Source organism: Pelodiscus sinensis, chromosome 29, assembly GCF_052426305.1.
Source record: "Pelodiscus sinensis isolate ZL-2025 chromosome 29, ASM5242630v1, whole genome shotgun sequence".
Lineage (NCBI taxonomy): Eukaryota > Metazoa > Chordata > Testudines > Trionychidae > Pelodiscus > Pelodiscus sinensis.
This window is the reverse complement of record NC_143080.1, coordinates 13024511-13041465: the sequence shown is the minus strand read 5'-3', so window position 1 is coordinate 13041465 and position 16955 is coordinate 13024511. Positions and strand designations below refer to the sequence as shown.

The 16955-nt window shown below is 62.1% G+C and overlaps 1 protein-coding gene across 1 annotated transcript in view; it reads right to left on the bottom strand.

Moving 5' to 3' along the window:
- The window catches only part of LOC102461409 (alpha-2-macroglobulin-like protein 1), a 60366-nt gene extending 43899 nt beyond the window's left edge, over window positions 1-16467 (bottom strand). Inside the window, exons 1-10 of the mRNA XM_075911657.2 lie at window positions 16262-16467; window positions 15457-15646; window positions 14173-14335; window positions 13630-13682; window positions 13070-13090; window positions 12172-12325; window positions 10893-10977; window positions 10561-10681; window positions 9266-9380; window positions 7148-7257 (exon numbers count right to left, since the gene is read on the bottom strand). Of these exons, the coding sequence (XP_075767772.2) occupies window positions 7148-7257; window positions 9266-9380; window positions 10561-10681; window positions 10893-10977; window positions 12172-12325; window positions 13070-13090; window positions 13630-13682; window positions 14173-14335; window positions 15457-15646; window positions 16262-16332 (1083 nt within the window). The 5' untranslated portion in view covers window positions 16333-16467. The remainder of the gene's footprint in view (window positions 1-7147; window positions 7258-9265; window positions 9381-10560; window positions 10682-10892; window positions 10978-12171; window positions 12326-13069; window positions 13091-13629; window positions 13683-14172; window positions 14336-15456; window positions 15647-16261) is intronic.
- Window positions 16468-16955: the final 488 nt, after the last annotated feature.

Here is a 16955-nt window from a genome sequence, read left to right as displayed (position 1 = left end):
GCTAATTTCTAACTTTGGAATAGGGAAATGCACGGGGGATTTAAATATCCCCCGCGGGATTTAAATAAACATGGCCGCCGCTTTTTTTCCGGCTTGGGGAAAAGCCGGAAAAAAGCGTCTAGACTGGCGCGATCCTCCGGAATAAAGCCCTATTCCGGAGGATCTCTTATTCCTACTTTCAAGTAGGAATCCCCCACGGATTTCCCTATTCCAAAGTTAGAAATTAGCATGCCTCTTCCGAAGAAGGGGCCAGTCTAGACGTAGCCCTGCAGTATGGGAAGAAGGTGGGCAGCCGTTGGTGGGGAAAGAACAGGTTAAGAACTATTTAGAAAAGCTAAACGTACACAAATCCATGGTCCGGATTTAATGCATCCGAGGGTACTGAGGGAGTTGGCAAATGTCATTGCAGAACCTTTGGCCATTATATTTGAAAACTCATGGAGATCGGGAGAGATCCTGGATGACTGGAAAAAGGCAAATATAGTGTCCATCTTCAAAAAAGGGAAGAAGGACAATCCAGGGAACTACAGAGCAGTCAGCCTTACCTCAGTCTCCAGCAACTCCAGGACATTGGCATACGAAGGTGTTCAGATCCCTAAGGTCTAATATTGGACACCGAGTTCCCGACTTCTTGGGGACCAGAGACCGGTGGGAGTAAAATCCCTGTCCCCAAAAGTGGGGAGGAACCTTCCAAGAGATATAGAGATTCGAGTGACTAACTGTCTAGCTGTAAGGAGGGGACCCTGGTGGGACAGGGAAGATGGATGGGGGCTTGGGAGGACTGGGCACAGCTGTTGAATTACCTCTAGTAGGTCATTTGAGATGGGTTGGTAGCTCTCCATGGAAATGTCACATTTACTGCTGTAGATAAAGGAGGGCAGTGACCGTCCGCTTTCTTTTGTGAGGCTCTTGCTTCTTTCTGGACTGCTCTGAAGACCTCTGGCAGATGTGGGGGAATGCAGCAGTAGCAGGATGTCTCTGACATGGGTGGAATTGCTGCCTTTCAGTCTTTGGGGTGTAAGTACTCCAGGGCCGTGTTGGGTAGTATGCAAAGATTTGGGAATGTGTAACCCCAGAGCCCAGGGCTCCTTTGGCAGAGAGCACAGGGGACATAAGGCCAGGTTGCCTCCGAGTCTGGGTTGTCTGTGTGACTGTACCCTAGTTATGTTCCTCCTTTTTACTAGACTATGATCCATTCTGCACAAAGGCCTTGGGAGGTATCATCTGAAAACTCATACTTTGCCAGTCATTTTGATCCTTGTGAAATATGGGCAGCAGTTGTGTAAAGTTATAAAATTCTTCCATATGTTCCAAGTCTGGAGAGCAGTCATAAACCAGACCTCCAGAGACAAAAGGACATGACGCTTCTGCCAGGGATTGACAAAATCAAATGGACCATCTCGTGGGTAAGTGGCCACGCTTCGGCAGGAGAGGATGGGGGCAGAACCCGGTATCTCGACAAAGAATTAACTTGAGGTTTTCACGCGAACAAACTTCCTGTTGACCCTCAGGTGAAGATAATTCTCAGGGAAGAGGGAAAACGATAAGACAAGCGAGCAGATGTCCCAGACGATTTCCTCCTGTTTCTCTACCCACTGTCCTGACAGCACGTGAAGAACAAAGGAAGCAGCACTGAACTGGGGAAGGATCCTCTCTGGAAGAGAGTCGGCCATAAGATTGTGGTGAGAGAGACCTTTGCTTTGAATTGACTCAGCGTGTAAGCTAGGTATCAGCTGTTCTTTAACGTAACCAGTTCTGGGCCCCACCGTTCAAGAAAGATGTGGACAAACTGGAGAAAGTCCAGTGATGAGCAACAAAAATGATAAAAGGTCAAGAAAACAGGCGCTATGAGGGAAAAATGAAGAAACTGGGCTTGTTTGGTCTGGGAGAGAGGAGACGGAGGGGGAAGATGACGGTTTTCAATTACATAAAATTCTGTTACGAGGAGGAGAGAGAAAAACTGTTCTTAACCTCTGAGGACAGGACAAGAAGCAATGGGCTTAAATTGCAGCAAGGGAGGCTTAGGTTGGACGTTAGGAACCACCCGGACAGTTCAGACGTTTTTAAGCACTGGAATAAATCGCTAGCGATGCTGTGGACTCTCCGTCACTGGAGAGCTTTACGAGCAGGTTAGCTAAATACCTGTCAGGGAGGATCTAGATCAGGGTGGGGAACCCCAGGCCGCTTGCCTGGATCCGGCCCCCAAGGCGCAGTTCTCCCCTCCTACCTTTGGGGAGCCTGCGCCTACTGAGGGCCTGCAGCACACCGGGAGCGGCCCTAGACGTGCTGCTGGCAACTGGAGCCCTTGGCGAGACGTGCGCCTCCAAAGCCCTCAACGGCCGTTTTCCTTGGTGCCCGAGGTGACGGCCTATGTCGCCTGTATTGACGGGCCGCCACCGGAGCACACACACTCTACTAGCCTGGGCCCCACGAGGCTCTGGTGTGTGGGGCATGTGGGGAGTCGTTCTCCTTCAGCCAGGGGCCATGACAGGGAGGGTTGTTTTGGGGTTTTTTTGACTTCTCACTTGTGTGTAGCCCCCGACTGATGTTTGCATGGGTCAGCAGCCCCCGGCCCAAAGAAGGTTCCCCACCCCCTGCTCTAGATCAGTGGGTCTCAAACTTTTGGGCTCATGGACCTCCTGGCTCAATGCAAACCTTTCTGCGGACCACCAGCTGCTAATGGAAACTCTCCATTAATTACCCCGAGCCATTTTGCTAGTGCTGCAGCTGGGGAGGTCGGTTTAACTAAAATGATTACACAGATCAAGAGTTTTAACTTTCTCATGTTCGTTTATATAAGGTAAAATATTAATTTATGTCCAAAACAAGAGGTTTGAATGTTTTCTTTATTAACTAGCCAATTAGCCCGTCATAAGACAGGATTTTCAGGTCTCTCCTCCACGTCAGTCTTCTCTCCTGAGCCTCCGGTCTCTCGCTCCGTCTCTCTCTCTCTCCTCCTACTGCCTCCCCGCCCCAGCTCTCCCCTGCCTCTCTCTCCGTCTCTCTCTTTCACTTCTCCTCCCCATCCTGCCTCTCACTTGGGGGACCGTGGAGCCCAAATGGTCGTTTGGGCTCCGCACACCCCGTGCTGCATGGGGAGTGTGGAGCCCAAATGGTCACTTGTGCCGCTTGCTGCCACGCGGCGGCCTGGCTGAGCAGCGCAGAAGTCAGCCGAGCGCCACGGCGGGAGGCGAAGGAGGGCGGGGCGGTGACGTTCATGGCCAGGGGGCGGGGCCTGGAGCCGCTGTCACGCCGCACGTCACCGCCCTGCCCCCCTTCGCCTCCCACCGTGGCACTCGGCTGACTTCTGCGCTGCTCAGCCGGGCCGCCGCGGGGGAGGAGGGGCGGGTAGGGTTGCCAGGTGTCCAGCATTGTACCAGACAGTCCGGTATTTGCACACTCTGTGCTGTAAAAAAAATCTGAAAATACCGGACATGTGCAATGGGCAATGTCTGGTATTTTCAGATTTTTCCGGCTGCGCACTGGATGGAAGCCTGGTGTGGGCGGGGGGAGCGGGAACCCTCAGTCGGTTGAGTGTGAGGAGGAGGGGAAGCCTCCCTCTCGCTCGTGTGTCGCCGGGACCCTGCGCGGGACGGGCAGCAAGTGCCCAGGTCAGTCCCGCTCCCCGCCGGCCAATTTGCTCACCCCCTCCTTCCCGGCTGGCTGGTTCTCCCCCATTTCCCCTCCTGATCTTCCCCGGCCAGACCCCCTGCACCACCCCCAGCTCTGCTTCCCACCGGCCCATTCCTCTTCCTGATCTCCCCTGCCCCCGCCAGCTCTGCTTCCCGCCCCCCCTTCCTCCCGGCCATCCTCGCAGTCCCCAATCCCCTCCCCCAGCTCTGCTTCCCGCTGGCCCGTTCCTTTTCCCGATCTCCCCGCCCAGCAGCACTGCACCCACCCCCCACCAGCTCTGCTTCCCGCCCCCCCTTCCTCCCGGCTACCCTTGTGGCCCCTGATCCCCCCCAGATGTGCTTCCTGCCCCCCCTTACTCCTGACCATCCCTGCCCCCTCCCGGCCGGTCCCCCCCACTCCCTGATATCCCGCGGCCAGCCCCATTCTGCCTGATGCCCCCATCTGCTCCAGCCAGCCCCATTGCCCCCCCCTTCCCACCCAGCACCGCTCCCTTCCTGGCCGGTCCCCCAATGAAGTGGGCCACTGCGGGGAAGGAAAAGGGAGCGGGGCGCTGACATACATGGCCAGGAGACGGGGCCGTATACGTCACCGCCCCGCCCCCCCTTCCCCTTCCCCTTCCGCCGTGGCGCTCCGCTGAGTGCGGCACTCTCAGCCAGGCGCAAACGGCTCCCCGTGGTGGCCCAGCTGAGTGCCACGGCAGGAAGGGAAGGGGGGCGGGGTGGTGAAGTACACACGTACACTTCGTCCCCCCGTTGCATGCATGGGGAGCGCGGACCCCAAACAGCCGCTTGCCGCCGCTTGCTTCCCCGCCGGGGCCCAGCTGAGTGGCGCAGCGCTCAGCCGAGCCGCCATGGAGGGGGGAAGGGGGCCGTGTACGTCAGCGTTACAGAACTCACAGACACTGGGCTACTATACATATGATGGCAGGGGCGGGGGACCTTTTTCGTGTCAGGTCCACTGACCCACAGAAAAATGAGTTGGGGACCACACAAGTGAGAAGCAAAAAGATTCCTCCCAAACCCCCAACGCTCAGAGATGTGGCCCCCATGTGAGACTTCTCGCTCTTCTGGAGCCCCAGTCCCATGGGGCGAGGGGAAGGGACAGGGGGACTGAGGTTCAAGGCTCCCCAGAGGCCAGATTTACCCTTCTGGGGTTCCAGAGTTACTGGACTTTGTGGACCCCTTTAGGCTCTGGAGTGGGGACAAAAATGAGGGGTTGAGTGTGCCAGCAAGTGGGAGGGATGGGGTGCAGGATCTGGGGGGGGGAGGAGTGCAGGAGAGCGGGAGCTCTGCTGGGAGGTAGGGTGCAGAAGCAGGCTGGGAGTAGGGTGTCTGGCCAGGGAGGAGGGTGCAGGAGCAAGTTGGGGGTGCAGAGTCTTGGCTGGGGGAGGGGGTGAGTGAGGGTCTGGGCATGGTGGGGATGCTTATCTGGTTTCGTTCCCCAGTTGCTCCCATTGGCTGGTTGTCTGCAGAGAGCTGCTCCCTCGTAAGACTGTGCTACCGGGAGCAGGAACGGCTGCTATAGTGCATTGCTAGCGCAAGCAGGGCGCCAGATTCCAAACCCTGCCCCTTCCATTTCCCATTCCCTTTCTGGTGCCTTACCTGGAGCACGGCTTCTCCGCGGCCAGGAGGGGGGTAAGTCCTGGGAGAGGCAGCGCGGGGGGGGGGGGGGGTCGGCCCGGGGGGAGGAGGAACACGAGGGGGGGTATCCCTTGTGCCGCGGGGGCGGGTCGGCCCCAGGGGAGGGAGGAACGCGGGGGGGTTGCCCGTGGGAGGGGGGGTCAGCCCCGGGGGAGGAGGAATACGGGGGTTTCCCCTGCCCTGCAAGGGGGGGGGGTTGGCCCCGGGTGAGGCAGGTCGCCTGGGAGAGGCCCTGGGAGAGGCGCATGCTGGCTCCTCTTGGGGGGAGGGATCTTGGGAGGAGGCGGGTGCAGGGGACTCTCTCCCGCGACTGGCACCCTGTTCTCTCTCCCCGGCCCCCAGTCCCCGAACTACATCCCCAGCCCCCCTCCCCAGCACAGAACCAAAACCCTCAGTCGATATCTGCCCCTGGGGTTGGGGGAGGGGGCGCCGATTGCGTGGTTTGCCTAGGGCGCCAGTGGCTGGCAGCTCGTCTAGGGCCGGCCCTGAGCGGAAGCAGCACAATCCTACAGGCTTTTGCTTCTAAACCGAAACCCAGATGTTTAGAATTGCTGCCCGGTTCAGCCCTCGGGCCCCTCCGTTGTCCTCTCCACGGGCTTTGTGCTTATGGCAACCCCATGGCACCTGCCAGCACAGGGAACCCTGAGTCCCGGGTAGCGTTTGGTGGTGCGACAGAGCCAGCCGGGGGTGGGCACTGGGCAATACAGAAGCGTTTCTCGGTTTACACCAGCTCTTCAGTGAGGGTGAAGGTGGGGGGCAGAGTCCCCTAGTGACTCCGCCCCTCTGGTTACACCCTGCCAACCTCCTGGGGAGACAGGCAGCCCCCCCAGGCTTCTGGAGGAGCCCCGCTCTGCATGGCTGCCCGACAGAGCACCCCGCCCCGCCTCGCAAAGGCAGCTGCCTGCGCCGCTGAGCAGAAGGCAGGATGGGCAGGTGCCCCGGGGGAAAGGCCTCCGGGCTCCTCTGCATGTTTCCCAGCCCCGTAGCGCAACGGCGCCAGCCCTGCCGCTTCCAGGGCTTGTCCGTGGCCAGCGCGGCGCCTCCCCCGGGCAGTACCTCCCGGAGCCGGCTCCCCGCAGGCGGGGCTGGATGTCGGGCTGCGGCGGCCCTAGCGGGCTCCCAGAAGTGGTGTGGAGCACGACTGCTGCTCTCCCGCTGGGCACAGCTGAGACCGCTGCCCGGGTAGCACCGGCCAATGGCAGCAGCGGGGAAGGCCTCACTGCTCTTCCTCCAGCGGGGAAGGGGGGCAGTGGGGAGGCAGCGCGGGCTCCCCACCTTCATGGGTGGGGCTGAGCTCACGCTGTGGATCACCTGCCTGGGAGGTGGCTGCGCACCACCCGTGGTCCATGGACCGCACTTTGGGAACCACTGGCCTGGCTCATGCTTAGTCCTGCCATGAGGGCAGGGGACTGGACTAGCTGATCTCTTGGGTCCCTTCCAGGCCTCAGGATCTGTGACCATGTATCTCCATTGGGAGCTCACGTGTCTCTGAGAATCCTCCCCAACCCCGAAGTGGTTTGCACCGTCCCTGCGCACGGCCAAGCGCCTGTGTTGTGAGCAGAGGGACCCTAGGCCCGAGAGCTCCCTAAGCTCCTCGCCCATTGGCGCCAGTGAACTATCAACAAGTAGTGTGTCAAAAAGGTAAAGAGAAAAACTCCCGCGACGCGGGAGACCGAGCGCTGCTGCCGGCCCCGTCTCACTGCCAGAGGCTGGTGGTTGCTCCATCGCCTTTCTGCCCTCTGCGGCGGGACGGCACGACGAGCGCGGGTAAAGAATTCTCATCCCCACGGGCACGTCCCGCAGGCCCTCCCCGGGAGCAGAGGCGATCGTGTGGCACGGACACATTCACCCTGCCCCGGCGGTTACCCTCTTACCTTGCCAGTGTAGGGGATTCCAGCCTTGTAGGTCCTGTCAGCTTCCTCAAAGGTCACCGTGGCGATTTCAAACATGATCTTGCAGCTCTTGGTCTCATTGAGCTCCACCCCTAGCAGGAGAAGGAGAGACCATTGGAGGAAGGTGCCAGGAAGGACACCAGAAACGAGGCTGCACCCCGATTTCTCTCCATAACAATCGGTGTGGCCATTTCTACCCCCACTAGCTGTGGGCTGCAGGGTGCGAGCCGGGGAGGATTTGGGAGGTTTCGCTGCATTCGGGGGAGGATACAGCAACTCCCCACTTATCGACATCCTGGTTTGTTTCCTTGTTATGTTGCTCATCTATAAGAGCCCATGCTCATTTGGCGTTGCACAGTGTGTCCTACTAGTGTCACCTGGCTCCTGCTTTGCACACGACTCGCAGGGCTTTCTGGAAAAGCAGCCTGTCCTGGGGGGTTTGGAAGCAGGGTGGGCTGGCAGCCCCCACCAGCTCCCCTATGTTCCCTGTGTAAGGTTTGCTGCTGTCCAACTCCCCCCCCCCCCCCGTGCCCCTTTGCCCTGCTGCTTCTGTCTTCTGCCTTAGAGCTGCTCAGGAAACCTCCTGCTTGCTGTGCGGGGGGGGGGGGAGGTGGGAGAAGGGTGCTGATGTCAGGATGTCCCGCCCCCATAGAGCCCCCCCACTCCATGAACCAGCTCCACAAAGCAGAATCTCACCCCTACAGAGTCCTGTGTCTGGACTTCCTGGGCTACTTCCAAGGGCAGAGTATTTGAAATGGAGCCGCCCCCCCCATTAGCGATTTTAGCCAAGCAGGTGCTGGCTGCTCTGGACATCAGGGTTCCCAGGGGTTAAATGTGGGGCGCTCTGGGTTCATTACCGAGCAATTGGCACCGGGCTGGGCAAAATATGGCCCGTGGGCCACATTCAACCTGGCAAGCTGCCAGATCCAGCCGGCGGACACAGTGCGGAGCTGCAGGCAGGCTCCCTGCCTGTCCCGCCCCCCCCGCCGCTCAGGAAAGGGGCTGCAGGGACCTGTTTGTCTTTGACCAGCTGTGAGCCCGGGGGCGGGAGAGGCTTTGCGGCTAGTCCTGACCCAGCATAATCCCAATGACCGGCTTCTGGCCGTGGGAGCTGCCTGTCTGAGGAGCAGGCACGGTGCAATGCACCCCTCCGCCCTCTGCTCAGGCTTGCAGCTATTCACAGACCCACATGGCCCCTGCCATGGCCAGGCAGGCCTGAGAAATGTGCTGGGCTGCTGGCCAGGAGTTGCCAGTTGCCCGGGTGAGTTTCCCTGCCACAGCCTTCCTCTGGCACCACAACCCTCTGCCCCTCTCCTGCACCCCAGTCTCCTTGACCCAACCCCCCTCCCAGTCCCTTACCCCAAGCTCCCTTCTGCACCCATGTGAGGAAGTGGGGAGTTTTGGGGTCCGAAGGGGGGTGTTGCATACAGGGGGGCACACAGTGCCCGGAAGTTACTGGTTTAATGTGACAAGGGGGGGGGGGGGAGTTTGTTGTTGCAGAGAACAGCCCAGACTTGGGGTATGTCTACACTACCCTCCTAGTTCGAACTAGGAGGGTAATGTATGCATTACCGCACTTGCTAATGAAGCCCGGGATTTGAATTTCCTGGGCTTCATTAGCATAAGCGGGGAGCCGTCATTTTTAAAACCCCGCTGCTTCGAATCCCGTGCAGCGCGGCTACACGGGGCTTGAACTAGGTAGTTCGGACTAGGGTGCCTATTCCGAACTACCGGTACACCTCATTTCACGAGGAGTAACGGTAGTTCGGAATAGGCACCTTGTCCGAACTACCTAGTTCGAGCCCCGTGTTGCCGCGCTGCACGGGATTCGAAGCAGCGGGGATTTAAAAATGGCGGCTCCCCGCTTATGCTAATGAAGCCCAGGAAATTCAAATCCCAGGCTTCATTAGCAAGTGCGGTATGCATACATTACCCTCCTAGTTCGAACTAGCGGGGTAGTGTAGACATACCCTTGGAGCCGTGGGGTCTGGGACTCTGGTGACCTGAGATGTAACCACATGTGCCAGTGAGCCCCCCCCCCCTTTTAAGGGCTCCCTGCTCGGGGTGCCTGGGCACAGATCTTCTTGGGTTCAGGCTCACCTGTCCCCTCCTCCACGAGAGAGGCCGTGGCCCGCAGCCTCATCCTGTGGCCAGAGCGGGTCAGGTTGAAGGAAGCCATCCCCACCTCCCAGGAAAGGCAGCCGTCGCTCTCAGTCTGCAGGGAGAGAAGCGCAGCCCGTTAGCAGCAGCCCGGTCCCAGACCCGCAGAGTCAGCCAGCAGGTCTCTAATCCGGCTGGGAGGGGAGACGCCCAAAGAAAACCCGAGGGTGAAATCTCTCGCCGTGGGCGCTGCTCTCCCAGATGGCACCAGGGGGCGCTGTGCAGCCGGGGTGCTGCGGCTGGTTGAGACGTGAAACAGGCCCTGGCCACACTGACCATCCCGGACGCCGGGTGCTTTCCAGCCACGGCTCACCCTGGCTCAGCCCAATGGACTGAGCCGCCGGGCAGAGCTGTATCCCGCTCCGACCGATTGCTGCTGCTGAGGACGGGCGGCCCGTAGCCTCGGGGACTAGGCTAGGACTCCAGAGAGCTGGGGCCAAGTCCCTGCAGTGCCCCCAGCTGCCTCCCCACCCCGAGTGCAGCCACACACAGAGACACCGTGCACGGCGCGTAGCACAGCCTGGGGTCGGCGTTCAGGTCCAGCTCCGAGAGCTGGGCGGGGAGGGGCCCCGGGGCCCAGGCTCCAGGCGAGCATCCGCATTCTCACATTGGCCCGGCAGCCGGCAGGCCTGGGCTCGGGACTCACCGCCACAGGGTGTTGGCAGCGCAGATGGACTCAGCCACGCTGTGCCTCAGTTTCCCATCTGTGACAAGGGCCCTGCCCTGCCGTCCAGGGGCTAGCAGGATAAGGCACCTCCCTGCAGCTCCTAGGGCGGGGGCTCCGCTCGCTGGCCCTGCCTGCAGGCACCGCCGCCCAGCTCCCATTGGCTGGGAACAGGGAACCGTGTTCAGGAGAGCTTTGGGGGCGGTGCCTGTGGACAATGGCATAGAGCTTCCTTTCCCCCACCCCTTCTTCCCCAGGAGTGGCTAACAGCTCCCAGCCAGCCCTGCCACTGCGGAGAAACCCTGCACCCCCCCCGGGCCCTAGGCCCCTGTCCAGCCCTATATTCATGGCCCGCCGGCCCGCTTTCCTGCATAATGGGGCCCTCAGCCGGGCTAACAGCTCTCAGTCCCACCCCGAAGCCTGCCACAGGGGGACCCTGATGGATCCAGCGCACCTGAGTCCCCTGCTTTGCCCCAAATGCCGTTAACCTCAGCCAGGCAAATCTCAGCCTGGAGAGAAGGCTCCTGAGCAGCAGGCCTGGGACCTGCCCGCCCTCCCCAGGGACACTCACCTGGCCAGTGAACTCGGTGCACACGTCCCTCGGGACAGCGGGTTCATACCGGTACCAGGAATACAGCTCCTGACACAGGCTGGCCTGGACTCTCCCCAGCACGGGCTTCCCATAGGTGTAGCTGTGCAGCAGAGGGGAGAGGATAAGTGGGAGGGGAGGGAGCCAGCACTCCTGCCCTGCCTATGCGGGGCTCCCTGCTGGTGTGGGGCTAGCCATGTGGATGGCAGCAAGAGCCCCAAGGAGCACGGGGGGCAGGTCCTGGCCGGGGAGCGCAGGAGAGGGGAGTCAGGTCCAGGGGGCACTGGGCCCGGCAGGGCTGGGTTCGCACTCACCGGCCACACACCCGCAGGTGGAGCGTCTTGTCCAGCACCGTCACCACGGGGGGCATCTGGAGGGTCACTTCGAACGTGGGCAGCACTGGGGGCAGAGAGGGAGGGGCTGAAACCGACCTGCAGCCCCAGCTCTGGGTGACATGGGGCCGCCCCACGTGATGCAGGCCCCTCACCAGCCTGCGGCAGGGCTAGGAAGGCGAAGGGCCAGGATGCAACGAGGCTTGGAAGAGGCGGGAGGCTGCAGCGAGATTCTGTTCAGTCCCCCACTGGCAATCCAGGTGAAAGCCAGGCTCTGCCTCCCACTGCCTGGCGCCTAAGGGCAGGGGCCACGTGTGAGCTGGGGTGACTGTATGTCCCGAAGGCCAGGGCTGGCGGCAGAGCTGGTTCGGGCCCGGCCCCACCCCCAGAACTGACATGGCTGCCTGGGCGCCCACACGCTCCTCTGCCCCCAGACCAAGTTGGCAAGAGCCAGCGGGACAAAGGCCGCCCGGCTGGCCAGGGCAGGGCTCAGCAGCGCCCGTGTCAGCTGGCTGGAGAGCTGCCCTTTGGACGGCTGCTGAGAGCTGAGGTCTGGGCCCAGGACCCGGTGGGTCTGAGCGGAGGGTCAGACCCAGGTGCACCCAGTGCTTGTAGGCGAGTCTCTTGGCTGATGAGGTCCCTGCTGTGCCCATCTGGGAGCCAATGTTTGGCTGGGACCTCGCTCCCTGCAGGGCCCCACCATGCAGCCTGGACAGACAGGGCCGGATTCACACCTGGGCTCAGCCCAGGGCAGTTTCTCCTCAGGGTCTGGGCCCTCCTGGGGTACTGACTGGAGCATGTTCTGGGGCCGGCCAAACGGGAGGGGCTGGGACAGGTCAGCGGGGGGGTGGAGTTTGGGAGGGAGCCTCATTAATCTCTTCTGCTTAGGGCCTGAGGTTTGGCAGCAGGAAAGGGCGGGAGCGTTGGGGGGCTCAGAGGCTCGTGCCTGAGGGTGCTGGGGTGTAGGAACAGCTGGGGACTCACCGGCTCGTGTCTGAGGCAAGGGAGGGGGTAGGAAACAGCTGTTGCAAGGAAACCAGCAAAACTCTTCTCTCCCCCTGCTTTGCCGGAGCCTGAAATTTGGGGGAAGGGAGGCCAAGAGGGAGCCAATGGGATTTCCTGCTCCCTGGCATCAGCAGCAGTTCTGGGAAGGGGCCGGGGAATAGTGCGAAGAGCCCTTGTGCTCCAGACCGTGCCCAGCTGGGCCCAGAGTGTATGTCGGAACCGCGCCCTCGGTCGCTGCCCCGGCCCCGCTGCGCACCGTACTCCTCCACGCTGAACCAACGCCTGGTCCCCTGCACCTCGATGGCGTACGGCCCCAGGGCCGGCTCGGCAGCCAGCGGGAGGGACAGATCCACGATGCCCTGCTGCGGAGTCACATCTCGCCACTGGGCGATGCGGTTCCCGTGGGGATCCTGGCACACGGACACGCCCTGCTCAGCCGCTGCCCGCACACGGCTCCACCCGGCAGCCCCCGAGTGCCTGGGGTTGCTGGCGGGGCTGGATCGATGGCCGGGGCCTCAGATCTTCTCCTTAGCCTGGAGCAGGCAGCGCTGGGCAGCCCTGGGCAAGTTCCCACCCCCCACGGTGTCCCGTGCTAGCGCCCCACAGCCCTGACCCAAGGGCACCGGCTCGGGAACAGGCTCCCGTGGGCTCCCCATCTGCAGCCTGGACAAAGCCCAGGGAACAGCCGTAGGGACCATCTCCATCTCAGCTCTAGGCCTCCCCTCCCCTAAGCCTCCCCAAACCTCCACCCCCCACCTGGTAGCCCACAGAACCCCCCCCAAGGGAGCCCCCACTAAGTTCCCCACTGGCCTGACCCAGCGTGTGGGGGCTGTGAACATTCGGGGTGAGTGTCTCATGCAGGGATCCCCACCAGGCCCCCACCACCTGGACAGCCCCAGATGATGCAAACACGGGTGGGGAGGACGTAACCCAACGGCACAAATGTCCCTCCCCACCCCCACGTGGCCCAGCCCAGAAACACCCTCTGCTCTGGGACCCTGTGCATCCCACGGGCAGGGGGTCTAGGGTGGTTGCTGGACCCTGTGGTCAGAGCCCAGACCCCTCTGGGATCCCCACGACTGAACCCCCCCCCCCCCCCACTGCCCTCGGCTGAGCCAGACGGGAGGAGGAGGAGGCTGGGGGGACAGACTGACCTGCAGGGTCACCAGGGGCAGCTGCAAAGCAAACAGACAGGAGATGCCAGTTAGAGGGACAGGACCCCCCCCCCCCACGGCTCTGCCTGGGACTCCCCAGGGCCCGAGTGCCTCTGATACCCCCTCCCACCCCCGCTCTCACCAGCCCTCATACCTCCCCCCACCCCCCTTTAACCGGCCTGCTCGCCCTGCCTCCCCCCCACCCTCTGCTCTGCCCCGCCCCCGCTCTCACATGCCTGGTGGAATGTGTTACCCTGCCTCCATCCCCTTCACCCCGCCCCACCCCACCCTCACAGGCCACATGTAACGAGTTACCCTGTTACCCTGCCCTCCCCCTCCCCCCGCCTGCCCCGCCCCCGCTCTCACCCCACCCCCGCCCCCACCGGCCTGCCCCACCCCCGCTCTCACCCCACCCCCACCCCCACCGGCCTGCCCCACCCCCACTCTCACCCTGGCCCCGCTCTCACCCCACCCCCGCCCCCACAGGCCTGCCCTGCCCCTGCTCTCACCCTGCCCCCGCTCTCACCCCACCCCCGCTCTCACCCCACCCCCGCTCTCACCGGCCTGGCGCTGGGAACAAAGTCTTTGTCCAAAGTGACGATTCGAAACTTCACTGCAAAGGGGCAGAGGCAGAGGGGAGTCAGCCCCGGCCTGGTTCTCTGGGTGATTCCCGGGGGACGGTGCCAGCCGGACGCCCAGGCACTGACGGCCTCTGTGACCCCTCGCAACGGGCACAGCCCGGGCAGGGCGGCGCGAGCTTCCCCACGCTGCCTCTGCCCACGGGCCGTGGCCCTGCCCTGGGCGGCTGCCGGGAGCTGAGCCTCCAGGGCCCGGCCAGACCCCGGCCTCCCTGCGGAGGCTGCCAGAGGAGGCCGATCGGGGCCCCTGCAGCCAGCACCAAGGATGGGCTGAGACCCCCCTTGGTTCCATGCAGCCCCCAAACGGGCTCAGGCTTTGGACCTCTCACCCCTGGGCCGGGTGCAGACAGGGGCCTACAAGTGAGAGTCCCGTATCCCCTGAGCCCCCCTCCCCTCCCCACAGCCCAGGGTCCCTCCCAAGGGCCTGGGGCCCCACCAAACCCCTCCTGCAGCCCCTCCCCTCACCTGTCTGTCCCGGCTTGTAGACGGCCTTGTCCGTCTGCACAAAGGTCCCCGGCTCCAGCACCCGCAGCAGCACTGTCGTCCGCTCCGAGAACTGCAGGGTGTCCCCCCGCACCGAGAGGTGCAGCTCTGCGGCTTCCTGCTGCCCCCCAGACGGGGCTGGAACCTGCACAGGGGAACCCCAGCAAGGCCACAGTGACCAGTGACAGGCCGGTCGGGGCGCAGACCCACTACTGCGCGGGGTGGGGGGTGTCACTGACACGTATGGAGAGTGAGAGGTCTCTGCACCCCCCATCCACAGCCAGATGTGACTCTGTCAGCGCGTAGAACACCCAAAATTCCCATCCCCCATCCAGTCATTGTTGCAGTACCCAGGGAAACTGAGGCACATGCCTGGGGTTATTATAACACCTCAAGGCTCACATGCAATCTAACAAGGGGAATGAAACTTTGTCACAGGGGGGCATTGGCAGCGTGTGTTGAATATGGGATGCCTGGTGAAACTACTCGTATTCAGGGGAGTTCAACGGCAATCAGCTGACTGGGCCCCAGTTAACACACAGAGCGGAGCTGGATTCTCCGCTTTGTAGCTCGAGGGGTCCCACGGGGAGAGGACACAGCAGGGGGAGCGGCAGGCTGGGGTTTGCACTCCCACTGCCATCATCGGCTACTGAACCTCACCATCACTGGGGGGCAGTGGGCAGCAAACAGGGATCTGGCCAGCAGCAGGACCAGCTGGTGCTGGTGGAAGTAGAGGAGAGAGACAGGAAACACAGGACAATTTGCCTGCTTGTAAGAAAAAGTCAGGCACCTCCAGGAGAGCTTGAATATGGGCCGTCCTGGGAATCTGGTTGTCTGAAGAAGTGGGCTGAGCCCATGAAAGCTCATGATCCCATCTGCACGTTTTGTTAAAGAGCTACCAGACCATTTAGGGTTTTTTCCTGTTAAAAACAGGACGTCTGGTCACTCGAGGCAGGGCTGTTCGCGAGTCCCTGCTCCAGCCTTCCCCAAACTGTGGGACCCTCCTGCCCAGCCAGTGGCCCTCAAGGGGAGGGGCAGTGAACCAGGCGGGCGCTCAGTGGAGCTGAAAGCCAAGGCTCCGTCTGCGCCCCCATCCCTGCCCCCTCCGGCTTGTCGCTGCTGAAGGACGCTCTGTGGCTACAGCTGCCCATGGCCAGGGCCGGGATCAGTCTGTGCCTGAGGCCTGAGGCCGGGCTGGGGCTGCAGGCCCAGGGCTGACGGGCTCGGTGCCCATGGCCAGGGCCGGGCTGGGTGGGGGGGGCTCACCTGGAAGCTCAGGTTCTCGTGCAGACGGGGCTCCTGGACCTCTCTCTCCAGCAGGGTGACATTGCTGAGCCCCTCCCCCCTCTCCAGCCGGACGCTCACCCGGACGGTCTCGTTGAGGTCGCTGAGATGAACTGACACCGTCCCCGTGTGCGGGTGGTAGAGCTGGGCTGGGCTCACCACCACATAGTGCCTGGGGAGGGGGCAGCACCGTGGGTGGGGGGTAGGGGCAGGGGAGGGGAGAGCCCAGAGAGGGGTCCCTCCTGTGGGGGACAGAGCTGGGTCTGTGGTGCTGGAGGCTGATTTATCTCTCTAGCTGCAGGGCAGGGCAAACACCCCCTGCTCTTTCGCCCCATGGACCTGGAGGGGCCCCCAGGGCACAGAGAGGAGCTGAGTCCCTGCCCATCCCTGGCCTCTCGCTTGCCCCTGCACCAGGGTTGGACAGACCCATTACCGGAGCCAGGCCATGGCCCGAGGAGGGGACCGCTGAGGGAGCCGGTGGCCCCAGGGGATTACCAGCCTATGGTACCGAGGGGCTGAGGCACAGAGAGGGGGTGTCTGGCTGAGGGCGCACAGGGCGTCTGCGCAGAGGTGGGCACTGAACCCAGCTCTCCTGTGCCCCCAGCCACTGCTCAGCCGGAGCCAAGCTCCCCCTGCCTCTGGGAGCTAGGAAAAGGGGGGCCCCATCAGGGACCCAGCATCAGGGGCTGAGCTCCCGGGGAGAATGGATCTGTCCCCTCAGCTTCTGGTCAAGCAGCCCACTACACACAGACAGACAGACAGACAGACAGACACGGACAGGGCTTACGGCTCTGCAGACGTCCCAGCTGTGAGGTGCAGGAGGAGCAGCAGGCCGGCCGGGGTTACCGGGGCCCCCATTCCTGGGTGCAGGCAGACGTGCTGGGACAAGGGACACACACACGTCACGCCCCTCTGAGTCCTTCTTCCTCCCTCCCACGCTCTGAGCCGGGGACCAGCCTGCTGGGCCCTGATATAAACTCTGGGGCCGGAGCTTCGCCTGTGGGCCGGGCACAGAAGGGTCGGGTCAGGTCTCTGGCGGGGGCTGGTACATGCAGCTAGGACAATATTTACCCACCACCCCCAGCTGCTGGATCCGAGTCTGACGGTTCTGGCTGGCAAAGGCCCAGGCGGCCAGGGGGCCCCTCGCATTGGTTACAGGCCTGGGGGCAGGACCCCCTGTGGTCAGTGGCCGGGCAGTAGCCGGGATGCTGGGAAAGCCCTGGCAGGAGTGGGGGGAGGAGCTTGCTGAGAAATGAGGCTGAATGTTTTTGTAAACTTTCAGCAGAAACAAGCTGAGCCATTTCAGAGAACACGTTATAGCACAGGTGGGTTTTTCCAGAGAAATCCATTTTTCTGAGTATTTTTTTAAGGAGCTCTAGTGACTTCAGGGTTGGTGCCTGGATCTGAAATTTGGCAGGGGATTGTGCTAGGGAAAGAGAAATGTTTTTCCCATTTCTATGGAAATGCATGCTACTCTGGCT